This window comes from Amblyomma mixtum, chromosome 2, assembly GCF_055824585.1.
Source record: "Amblyomma mixtum isolate Tamu chromosome 2, ASM5582458v1, whole genome shotgun sequence".
In the NCBI taxonomy this organism is placed as follows: domain Eukaryota; kingdom Metazoa; phylum Arthropoda; class Arachnida; order Ixodida; family Ixodidae; genus Amblyomma; species Amblyomma mixtum.
Window position 1 is genome coordinate 297,928,949 of NC_143013.1, and position 12,461 is coordinate 297,941,409.

Below are 12,461 nucleotides of genomic sequence, written 5' to 3' on the forward strand. Positions count from 1 at the left end.
ATTAGTAATCTATATATAGTTAGCTAATTTCTGATATCAACTTTTTAACTATCCCACATAGGCACGTATCTGTTTTGTAGCTGGTAGTTAGGAATAGCCAAATCGGTTTTTGCAATTTCAAAAACGTGGTTGTCCTTGGCGCTGTGGCTTGACAAAATCTGGCTACATCGCGTCAAAATACATGCGCTTTCGAAAAGCATGCAGGCAAAGCAACCTTTCCAGTGCACGTAACTAGTCAAAAAAGCCAAATTTTGCTGAGTCACAGTGCCAATATAATAATTGTGGCTTCGAAATTCGAAAAATTGATATGGCTATTTTACTAACAACCGGCAACAAATTGCAACTAGGCGCCTAACTGTTCTAGTTAAAAAGTTGATTATTAAAAATTAGTTCCCGGTTTCTGTTGCAGCCACCCGCATTCCTCATACTCTCCACCTTCCACGGTAACCATGCACATCGATAACACATTGCTCCGCTATCGTCATACCTTAATTCCTCCTCCCATGGTATCTGCTCCCATGGCAACCACCCTCTGATATAAACAGGTGAAAATCGTAACTGGTCAAACTGGTTTAAGGAACAATTTCCCAGTTTATTCCAGTTGGTTTCCAGTTGGCTGCAACTGGAACTTAGCTGGGAGCCAACTGGAATCAACTGGGAAATTGCTCCTTATACCAGTTTGACCAGTTACGATTTTCGCTGTAAAAATGAATTTTGTTTGCTGTCTTGGGTGGGCCTTGTAATACAAAAGCCCAGCGCTGGCTTCTATCTTCCGCGCACGGCGGACCCATTACACGCATGCTGTAAGGCTAGACTAACGAGCGCTTTAATAACGAAACAATAGAAGTAAAGAGAAACATTGAAAATGAGCGCCTCGGATATCGATCGTTAAACTGATGTTCAAAAAAACGGTTTATTTCAGTTTCGTTTTGGGTGACATAGAATTTAGTTCATCGTCTTGCCAAAAACCACCCGGTTTCTCTGTAACAAAATTCCCTGATTTAATCGAGAGGGTGACGTCATCATCACCGCTGAATTTGAAAATCTGAGGACTAGAATAGCTAGAACGTTCGAGTACTTTCTACTGGTTGTTTTACTAACCCGGCCCACCCTTAGCCATAATTCACCCACTAACCCCCCCAAAATCCGTTTTCTGGGGTGGGTCGTTTTCCGAAATGGGGGAGGAGGATCCTTTGCAATATTTAGGGGTGGGTATAGTGAACGAGAATACTAGGGGTGGGCAAACTTCCAAATGCCATTGCATTTTCTTTTTTAGAATGGTTTGAAAAGGTTCCAATTTTTTTATTTAAGCGTGCTGCTCTTCGTGCTGTTAAGTGCGAAGGGTGTGCAAAAGTGGGTAGCGTAAAAGCGCTACGTACCGGCTCACAGCGTTGATAACACCTCGTGCCGTTTGGACCGTTTGTGCGTTCTCGTCTGGCAACGGGAAGTTTCAGAATTTGCTCGTTAATCAACATGGCAGCGTTCTGTGAGAAGCTCGCACCGCATCTTGGCCGAATCCGAACTCCTGGACAGGGGGATAAAATTTACAAAGATGAATGCGTCTTTTCGTTCGACACTCCGGTAAGTCCTCTGCAAAATGCCGCGCTTTTCAACGCGGCTGTGCGTTTGTTACTGTCACGGCGTGCGCCAGATACGGCGCCCTCAATTGTGTGGATGCACCATAATGAGCACCGTTCGCATGCGTTAATTCGTTTAATTGCATGCCTTTTGCTTGATATTGTAAAGAACGCTTTGAGGTTAACAAGGTGTGCCCGTGGCATATTTGTTCTCTTTATGAAAAACATGTTTTCATAGGTAATGCTAACGACGCGGCGCGCGTCTCATGGTTCGACAAGTTCGTTACGGGTGTAGCATAGCTGCTTGTTTTTCCTGTGCGAATTATCGCCAGGGTCATTCGCATGATGGTAGTAGTAACAGTATACGTTACCAAGTTGTAAAGATACGTCAGTCATCCCCTAGGAGATTGATGCGGACCAGGGTAATAATGTCTTCCTTGCTCTAGAAAACGAATGTTGCCAGCGGCGAACGCTGACGTGCGGTTGCTGCGACATTGCTATTCATTTCAGGAATCGGAGGGGGGGCTTTATGTGTGCCTCAACACCTTTCTTGGGTTTTCGAGGAAGCACGTTGAGAAGCGATACGCGAAGACTGGGAACGCCGTCTATCTTCACCTGAGAACTGTGAAGAAGGAGGTGTGTGCCGCCAGCTCTTCTTTCTGGCGTTGCGACAGCTATCGCGGAAGTAACCCGTCCGACGCCCTGTGTGTTTTTCGCAGATTACCGATGACAAGCCTGCTGCAAAGAGAGCGGCTCCGACAAAGCTTGCCATCGGTGAGCAGCTTACGTGGTTTGAAATTAAGCTGTGCGCAGTTTGTCGTAATTTAATTTCACCTGACCGTGTTATCACTTGCGTCCAACTCTTGTTCGTAGGTTTGGAAGGAGGCTTTGATTTGGACCAGGGAAAGAAATATGAGTATGAACACCACAATTCTCTTGTCATACTTCCAAGCTTTGACTCACTCCCACTGCCAAGCACTGAGCTTCCTGAAGCGGTATGCCATATGTATTTTTGGTTTCGTGCTACTCATGCTAGGCATGTGTTTTGTGCACATATCATGCATAACATGCTGCTGTGTATTCTCTTCGTTCTAGGTTCAACTTTCTGTAGCAGCTGTTCTTGCCGCTGATTCGGCTAGCGTAGTCAATGAGCTAGAAGCTCTGGCTGGAACATGGGATGGAGAGAAAAGAGCAGTTACCAAGTGAGCATTGTTCCGCAGCACTCGAATTTGATTTCATTCTCCTGCATGCTTAAGCTGCATAAGAGTGCTTATAAATGCATAATCCTTTACTGATGTTCTGTGACACTTTTTAAAAATTCATACCTTGCAGGGTAGTGTGACTGCAACCCTTCTGCATGATATGAGTGTTGCAGGAAAGCGTCATGTTTGTTGTATTGGTTGCAGGTACCGACATATCCAACTTCGTTTATTAGATCCAAATGTCCCATGTCTTCTTGTAATAATGATATCGTTGTCCGTGTGAATCAACATGGCACTGCAGATTTATGCAGTGGTGGCTGAGAAGTGGAGGCAGGTAGTTTGGTGATGGACCCCCATTTCTTTATTGAGGGTTTTGGATCCACCGCCCGGGCTCGTGTCACCTGTCCACATCACTCTGTATTGCATGGCCTGACCTTTATCTGACCAATGTATTTGCTCCGTACCACTTCCTTGCCTGCCTTAGTTTGGCAGCAAAAGGCGCATTGATTGCAGAGAAAATTGGATTAAAATTGGAACATTGTTTTCTTTCTACCACTCGATTCAAATTCTCGACATCGGGAATGTAAAGTACTCTGTCATCACGGTTTGGAAGTGAATGGCTGTGTATCTCAGCCCTGGGGATCTAAGCACAAAAAAATTTCCTGATGTCATCGCAGTTTGCTTGTAAAAGCGGCCAGTGGTGGCAGTTTTTTGATTTCATTTTTTACCTTTCTCAGCTTAAAAAGGCTCCACTTTTGGGTAAAAGTAGCCTCAAGATTATTAGAACACAGTAATCTATTGAGACAGGCCAACTTAAGTTAGTATGCAGTGTCCCTTTAATGCATGCATGTCAAAAGCTGTGCGCATGTGGAACGTTCAGCTGTGCGTTAAATATAGCATGTACTATCGGGGACAAAAGTGGTATACTCCACGCGGCGGGAGCCGGGGCAACAGAAAACTGCGTTGCAACGCCATTTGCAGGCGGCATCTGGGATCGAGACAGCCAATGCGTGACCTTTATTATCAGCAGGCATGTCGCTTGGCTCGTTTCAATATTTCAAAAATGCGCTGCTTCCACGACAAGTTAGCCACGCGCGAGCGGCATTCGATCGCATCGTGACGGTGCGCGCGCCGGCTCTCAAGCCATATCTCGAACGTGCGTTGAAAAAAACAAGACACAAAATGAAAAGAGGGCTACTGCTGCGGCGCCGCTCGGCATTTTGGCGAGCAAAAGCACGAAACATTGAAACGAGTCAAGCGACATGCCTGCTGATAATAAGGGTCACAGATTGGCTGTCTGGGTCCGAGATGCCACCTGCAGATGGCGTTTAAACGCAGTTTTCCGTTGCTCCGTCTCCGCTCGCGTGGAGTATACCACTTTTGTCCCCGATTGTACATTGTAGGCAGCCAAGGCAGAATGTCAGTCGAGGAATGTATGGTTGATCCGTTGTGGTGCATGAATCAGAAAAATGCTAGTATTTTTGCGAATGGGCTTGCGATATTGAATGAGGCTGAAGGGGCAGAGTGGCTGCAGTTATTTAAGGCTCCACAAAGAAGAAAATAATGATGTATAATGCCTTTGGTGCATGCATCTAAAATTTTGAAACATGCTTTTATATACATTTTGACTTTTCTAAGCCTATGAGCCCATGGTCTCGCTAACTGGGTACTGTGAGTGAATTGAGTCACCTGTTGAGCCTTGTTTCTCAGTGCCAAATCTCTGCTAAAAAACAGAGTGGAATGGGCAAGATAAAAAAAATAACAAAAGAAAATTGCCCACTGCTGCTACAAGACAGTGGAAGCTGCTACAAGTTGACTTCTTTTTGCGTGCTATAATGCCTTGAATTGGTCATGGCTGTTTCCACTACTGAAGATTTGAAGTGCGTATTAAAGGGAAGTCTGTTGGTCTTTATCAACTATATTTTCCTTGCAGCAGTCAAAAACATCTTGCCAAAGTACCTGTGTATGGGGCTGAGGTGGTTTTAAATCCTATCAGTAAAATAAGACTGATATTATCTATAGGTACCAGCAACCGTTTTTCTCTGCCTATTGAAGCCAATGTCAGCGTGGTGGCAGTCTGCTTTTCACAGTATTTTAATTATTGTGAAAAAACTGTTTCAACCAAGCAAGAAACGGTGACTAATTGCGAGAGAAAAAAAATATTAAGGCATCTGAAGTTTCTTGCCAGCCAAAATAAGCCTCTATAATGTGCTCAGTCCCATTCAGGAAGTGTAGCATGTTCACTTTAGGCACGTCGCCTGACTCCCACCAGGACCCCGAAGTTTGAGCACAGTGTGACGTGGCACCACCGTCGGCTCTGCCCTGACTTTCTGTGCCAATTTAAAATACAAATTCCGGCTAAAATTGCGAGCCCTTACACCATTATCGTCATGGTTGAGAAAGATCTGCAAGAATGTGCCTAAGTTCTAATGTTAATATCGGATGGTAGACCGACCCTTTATTGTACACAGTTTGTCTGAAATTAACCTGGAGCTTGTTATGAGCTCTCTAAGAGGCCATAGTGTAGTTTTGTGTTGTAAAGAATGTACTACCTACCGTGAACAGTTATGCAACAGTGCAAGAGACTGTTACTTTTTGGGCAGCATTCGTTATTAAAACTGGTGGCTGTGGTGTTTTGAGGTTTTGCTAATCTTTGCTGCATTCTGCAGGCACAGTGACTCGTTGGTGCAGTTGGACAATGGCGTGCGGGTGCCGCCCGAGGGCTGGAAATGCCAGGAGTGTGACCTCGCGGAGAACCTGTGGCTGAATCTGACCGATGGTGCCATCCTGTGCGGCCGAAAGTACCACGATGGCACCGGTGGCAACAACCACGCTGTCCAGCACTACGAAAAGACTCGCTATCCACTTGCAGTCAAACTGGGCACCATCACGCCAGATGGCGCTGGTGAGTTTTGCTGCTGTGCCTAAATTATTTGGAGGGCGTGTGTGGCAAAGAAAAACGACAGTGGGCCTGAGTGTGTTTCTCTTGCTTCCTTCTCTGCTGAGTAATGCTACATGGGCCTCATGGAGTGCTCTGTTAACCCTTTGAAGGTTTTTGCCGTATATGTACGGCGGCGGTTTTCTGTCCTGCAAGGTCTTTGCCGTACGGGTACGGTTTCGATCTTTCGTTTGAAATTTTGCGCCAAAAGAACAATGCGTGCTCACTGGGGGGTGCTGCCACCTCTTGGGACTTACAAGAAGTGTTTGAATTTTGTGCTGCCTTCTTACGGAGATAAGCAGAACTTTTGTCTAGCTTTAGCGCGGCGGCACAGACTGCGGCAACACCCCTTTTGTAGTTTTGGTTTCGCCGCGTGATCGCAACGGAGTCGCGCGAAATTTGAGTTTTCTTTTTGTCAGCACTATCTTGTAGGGGCTGCCGAAGTTGATTTCTATCTTTATTGGCGCTGCTCTTAGCTTGCTTATCACCGTTGCTATTCTATTCTATTGAACATTTTCCAGTTGTGAGTGATGCTGTCACCAAAGTACTGTTCCTAATTTTTTTTTACTATTTATTCTCGATTATGTACATTTTGTAGATTCAAGATCCGCAATAAAGTAATTTGACCACCTGGGAAAGTTTTCTTCAAAATAATTCGACCCTGAAAGGGTTAAAGGAGTATAGACACCTAACTTTTGGGTGCGTGTTTTCTTGTTTGTAATAATGCGTAAGGCATTATACATGGATTACCACCTGGTATTCTCCTACGGCCGCTAAATAATTTGTAAGCGAATTTCTTTCTCGTGCTGTTTCGGTTTCAACAGCCGAATGGGGACTGTGATGTCATAGTGTGGTTATAGGTCACATGAGGCATGAAAAAAACTGCAATACAATCTCTACTTCCACATTCGTTGTCATTCCGGCTCTTGAGGAAGGCTGGCTTCAGCACTGCAGTGAATTAAAATGGTGAAGCAGTAATTATATCGATGTTTTTCCATGCCTCATGTGACATAAAATCACTCTTTGATGCCACAGCCATCGTTCGGCTGTTGAAACCGAAACAGCGTGACAGAAAAATACAATTATAAATTATTTGGCGGTCGTAGGTGAATACCACATAGTGATTCATGCATAGTAGTGTCTTCTGCGTCATTGTAGAGAAGAAAACGTGCCACCAAAATTAGGTGTCTATACTCCTTTAAGACAAGATATTGAAAATGGCCTGCTTTCCTGTCTTCAGTGGATAATGTTGAGTATCGATGTTAGGAAAAAATTATTTCCGGTTCTTACCAGAATGAGGCTTCCCAGTGCCTGCCCAGACGCCGTAATTGTAGCGTGGAGCTTTGACTGCTATAGCATGCGGCTAATAATTTCTATAATTTATAATTACCAGTAACAGTTTTGTTTGTAAAGAGCACTAAAAGTAGGATGTTTTGGGTGTCTTGGAGTTGTGTTAAGAATGCCATGTTTTGCACGAAGGAAATTGAAGTTGAGTCATGCCTCGCTGTAGTAAGGATACAATTGTTGCAATTTACTAATTACAGTGGAACCTCGATTATACGACGTTCAGGGGACCGCGCGAAACCGTCGTATAATCCGGGTGTCGTATAATCGAAAATCAAGCGTGATATTTTTTAACGTCTGAACTTCATCGTCATCTTTTTTTTTTCCGGAACACAAATGCAGCACATTTTTGCCGGCAGAGGGCTAGTCTTCAACAAACAAGATAAAATGGCCGTTGAGGCTGCCGTGAGCAGCTCGCGCGGTTTTCTTGATAGGTGGAAAGATAAGGCGCACCGGTTATCGACTGGCTAAAGTGTGCCTACCGTATTTACTCGATTCTAAGCACCCCCTTTTTTTCACGATCGCGATGCTCAAAGTGAGAGGGGGTGCTTAGATTCGAAAAATCTACACTGACCCCCCCCCCCCCCCCCCCCCCCCCCCCCCCCCCCCCCGGGCCCCTCTTTTCGCGGCGAAATATCGATGAAACGGGCGCGAGAAAAAATTTAGGAAACATTCAAAAGAAAAATAGCTGCAGACAGTTCTGTGCCGCCATCTGTCTTGTAGTGTCGGAACAACGCAGCAACACAAAAAGCGCCGCGGACGCCGCTGTCCTCGCTTCGCTTCGGCGAGCGCGCCCGCTTATCTGTTTTTTCATCAGCGTCCACTCCCGCGGACGCATTTGTTGCTGCGACGCGACGCGCGTCTTATCTTTCCTCTGATCTTTTAACTGTCCTCTATCTGCACTTGGCAGTGGTGGTGGCTAGGCAGGCCCGTGCAATTTCCTTTTCATCCTTCTCTCAGTCGCAACAACAACGCGCAGGCCGCGCCTCCTCCTCCTCGGGACTCCGACTGCACAGGCTGGACGAAAAAGAGAGCAAGTGCACTTGGCGGCCTCGGCAACGCTCTCTTCCGCGCAAAAAAGGGGGTGCTTAGATTCGCATGCAAAGTTTTTTTTCAGAAATTTTTTTTCCGAAAATAGGGGGGGGGGGGGGGGGGGGCGCTTAGAATCGCGAAAATACGGTACATCCCGGCCTGCGTTTCTGACGACCTTTTTTGACGGACGGTACGAGCCAGCCGTCGTACGAAGCGGGGTCCTTCTAAAATTTGCGTCAAGCGGGGTCCTTCTAAAATTTGCGTCGTATAACCGAGGTTTTTAATGCATTGTCTCTATGGGGGTTTTGCCGGGACCGCACAAATTCGTCGTAAAATGCGGGTCGTCGCATGACCGGGGGACGTATAATCGAGGTTCCACTGTAAGTGCATGACTTTTTATTCAACTATCAAACTGTTGTACATTCATGAAAAAGTTCAGTAATATTGACACAGCCTGGTCGCTGTTCACGTGCATGGACTGCAGGGGCTTTGTCCAGTGTGAGAAAAACACTGTGGAAAAGAAATTTACCATTACAGTTTAGGGTCTCACTTTACGCATAATTGCATCCACTTTGTCGCTTATTGCCAGTAGTTCAGTGCTTAATTAATTTTTGAAGGAGTGCAGACAGGAAATTTTTGGTTGCACATTCTCTTAGGAGTGGTGGATAAGACAGTATACATGCAACACCATATGGAATTCACCTGCACTTGATAAATAATCAGTGAATTTCTTTTCTAGTGCTGTTTCAATTTCAGTTTAAACAGCCAAACAGTGGCTGTGATGTGTAAGCGATTCATGAATGATCATGTGAGGCATAAAAACAAAACAAAAAAAATGGCTGCGTTATTGTTTTAGTTTACTCCAGCTCTTACATTATACAGCTTAGAGTGCTGGAATAAGAGCGAATGAAGAAGTAGCTGAAATGATTTTATCTTTCTTATGGCCTTAGGTCATGTGACATGCCATAGGTACTGGCTGTTGAAATTAAAACCGAAACAATATGGGAGAAGAATTTAGATGAGAATTTATTCACTGAGACGAATTCCGCCTGGCAGTTTGTGTTTACTAATGTCTTGCACATCATGACCGAAATTTGATTTCTTTCTCCCACTTACGAGCGAGTCAAGTGAGAGAAAACTTTCTCGTTTGCTCTAGGCAGCCTATAGTAGCACTGCTTTTGCTTTGTTGTCGTAGCATGTGGCAAGATTTTTTATACGTTGGTTCAAGTGGCTTGAAACTGGCTGTGTGGGTGGATGCTGCCGCATGTTTTGTGCGTATGCTGTTCATGGTGCACGAGCTATGTGCTGCCCATTCTCTGTTGTCAGATGTCTACTCATATGATGAAGACGACATGGTTGTTGACAGCAATCTTACCAAGCATCTTGAGCACTTCGGAATAGAGATTGCAAAGATGCGGAAGGTTAGTAGCCTGTTTCATGGTCCCAGTTTTGCATTTCACTTTTTTTTTAGTAACGTGAGTGCTTCTTTGATGTAAGCAAATTTTTTAAATGTCATGCGAAAAGTTCTCTTGAAAGCTTTGAGGGAGGGAGTCAAAACTTGTGCCTGTAGAGAACTAAAAGGAACAGGAGAATAAAAATGTTATCATTAAAAAAAAAACTATTTCAAGAGGTAGCTGACAAAGTTTCAGGACCAGTGGTTGTTTGAGGAGAGGCTTTGTTGCATGAGCAGTGTGGAAGTGACCGTGCGAAGGGGTAAAAATGTCGGTAGATGGGCAGGCGAAAGTTTTGTGATGCGCTATGGTGGTGGCAATGCAGACTGACAAAACAATGCTGGAGCTGGAGATTGACCTGAACCAAAGGACGGGCGAGTGGGCTCTGATCCAGGAAGCAGGCAGCCAGTTGACGCCGCTGTTTGGCCCAGGCTACACAGGCCTGGCCAACCTTGGCAACTCGTGCTACTTGAACGCTGTCGTCCAGGTCATGATGAGCATCCCGGAGTTTCAGCACAAGTAAGCGGCTTGCCTCTTTTCATCAGTGGCCTGCTCTATGGTTGTGGCCACTTTTTAAGAAAATGTTGGATTGAGCTCAGGGTTTCTTTCGTGGAATATAACCAAGCAAAAACATCAGTGGCAGCATGACAGTATTTGATGCTTAATTCGGTCGCAATTTAGATTCCCAGCAAGGGCCCAGTAAAAAGTTTCACAACACATTAGCTGTTTGGAGAACTTGGTGAAATATTGAAGTGTCTGAGGGAACCTTATTTGGCCTGACTGTAGGCGTTTGCTGTAGGGTTGCATCTACTGACACGTGCATGTAAAAGTAGGTGGGTCACTCTCAGGCGCTATGAATTGTATCACCTGTTTCCTAGCAGTCTAATTTATCTGCAGGAAGGCGTTAATGTCTTTTTCATGCTGGTCTCATTTTCTGCAGCATGGTCGTTTTAATGTTATTCTCAGTCCCGGTAATGCTAAATGGTTTCTAGTGTTCTTTTATGCCCTGGCGAATGCAAAAATAGTCAGAGGGACTATTTTAACATGGGAGAAGCACTTTAAAGCTGTTTGTAGTTAATGCATGACGTCATGCACCAAATGCAATTTCTAGACTTGATGCCCACATACTCATTGTCCTACCGCAGTCTTCTAGCTGTCTAGCATTAAGACTGGTGACATAGAGATGGGTGTAATGTACTGCATCGTGAATGAGTTACAATATCCGCATTCTCGGACTGCAGTCATGATTTTGTTGAACACCGAACAGGTCTTCGTGTCATTAAAACAAAAATAAAGAAAGCATTTTTATTTATCGTAGCACCCAGTTGCTGAAATTTTAGTTCATGGTACAGTAGTTAACGTGGTTGTGTGATAAGGTGCTAACTGCTGTCTTCTTTTCTGGCATTAGGTACTACGATGGTGCTAACCGGATCTTTGACAATGCTCCGCCTGACCCTGCTGGGAATTTTACTGTTCAGATGTGAGTGTTCTTCCCAACCTTAGTTAGTTGCACTGTTAGAAGATTGCTTCATTACATGTCACATTTTAAAGGTGCACTGAAGAGGATTCTGAACATGTCTTTTTGCTGCGGGAACTCGATCCACACGTTCCTAGCATTCTTAGAAACAGTGACTTATTGCCCTGTGTGGCAGATTTCCCCAAGTAAAACGAATTAACGTCCGGCTCCCGCCTTTTTTTTTAATTCTGCCTCGTACGGTGGGCGGAGTCGACCAACGCGTGGAGCGGAGCGCCTTTCACCCAGTCCCGTGGAGGCTTTGCTTTCGCTTTATTTTGTTTTTTAGGTTTCCATGAATAAATTGTTTCATTCGCAGATAATATAGCCGCAAAATAAGCCCGAAGAAATAAAAATACGCGCGGACTATTTGCTACTACGGACTACTACGTATTACTCCGCCGATGGCAGAGCGGCAAGCCGCCACGGGACTGGGTGAAAGGCGCTCCACGCGTTGGTCGACTCTGCCCACCGTACGAGGCAGAATTAAAAAAAAAAAAAGGCAGGAGCCGGACGTTAATTCGATTTAATTGGGGAAATCGGCCACACAGGGCAGTAAATCGCAGTTTCTAAGAAAGCTCGGAACGTGTAGATCGAGTTCCCGCGGCAAAAAGACAAGTTCAAATTCCTCTTCAGTGCACCTTTAAGGCACTCCGTACTTGTCCTTAGAGCTGGCAGAAAAAAATTGACCGATGATTAAGATTGTGAGTAATGTGAAATTTGATTCACATGCCGCCTCCCATCGCTGGCTGGTGGCGTGTTACGCTGCTAGCCTTGTAATGGCTCTAGAGTGACTGAAGCTGGGTAATGGAACAAGCATTGTGATTATAGTTCACTATTTGAAAGTAGGTCTTGGACATTTTTTATTGCTTCAATTTTTTTTTGCCTTGTCGTTGGACCACCTTTTTTTCGTTATCACAAGAGCAGGCCCTCAGTGAGAGGCATTGTACATGTGTCACGATTTCTAATGTGCTTTTTTTCTTGTTGTGTAGTGCACTCATATCTATAACTAGGTGTTGGACTTTCTAATGCATTAGCACTACTACCCGCATTCTTGCAAAAACTGATGTCAGAAGCCGACATGTTCTGCCGTAGCTCTGCCTCTCTGGTTAGCATGGAGGCTAACCCGAGGCCGTCCGGGTTGTCTGTCGAAGAGTATCTTCATGTGCGATGACTGAAACAACGGGCAAGACGGCAGCAGCAATGGAAATCAGTGGAGGCCGATGTCGTGGCTTAGAAAGTGTCAAGGGATGCTTTATTTGCACGCACTCAGTCCCTCGCGCCCGAGTCCCCACCTGTCGTCCGCAGTTCACGCGCCGTACACAACGCGCACCGCACACAACGCGCACCGCACACAACGCGCACCGCACACAACGCGCACCGCACACAACGCGCACCGCACAC

General features: G+C 45.3%; 1 protein-coding gene across 2 annotated transcripts in view; it reads left to right on the forward strand.

Moving 5' to 3' along the window:
- The first annotated feature begins 1,276 nt into the window (after positions 1-1,276).
- The window catches only part of Usp5 (ubiquitin specific protease 5), a 30,933-nt gene continuing 19,748 nt past the window's right edge, over positions 1,277-12,461 (forward strand). The window contains exons 1-9 of one of the 2 annotated variants that reach the window (XM_089574586.1): positions 1,277-1,581; positions 2,088-2,213; positions 2,297-2,351; positions 2,451-2,572; positions 2,673-2,779; positions 5,449-5,684; positions 9,420-9,514; positions 9,870-10,063; positions 10,953-11,024. In XM_089574586.1, the coding sequence (XP_089430712.1) occupies positions 1,474-1,581; positions 2,088-2,213; positions 2,297-2,351; positions 2,451-2,572; positions 2,673-2,779; positions 5,449-5,684; positions 9,420-9,514; positions 9,870-10,063; positions 10,953-11,024 (1,115 nt within the window). In that variant the 5' untranslated portion in view covers positions 1,277-1,473. The remainder of the gene's footprint in view (positions 1,582-2,087; positions 2,214-2,296; positions 2,352-2,450; positions 2,573-2,672; positions 2,780-5,448; positions 5,685-9,419; positions 9,515-9,869; positions 10,064-10,952; positions 11,025-12,461) is intronic. The other variant, XM_089574588.1, reaches the window with a different exon arrangement.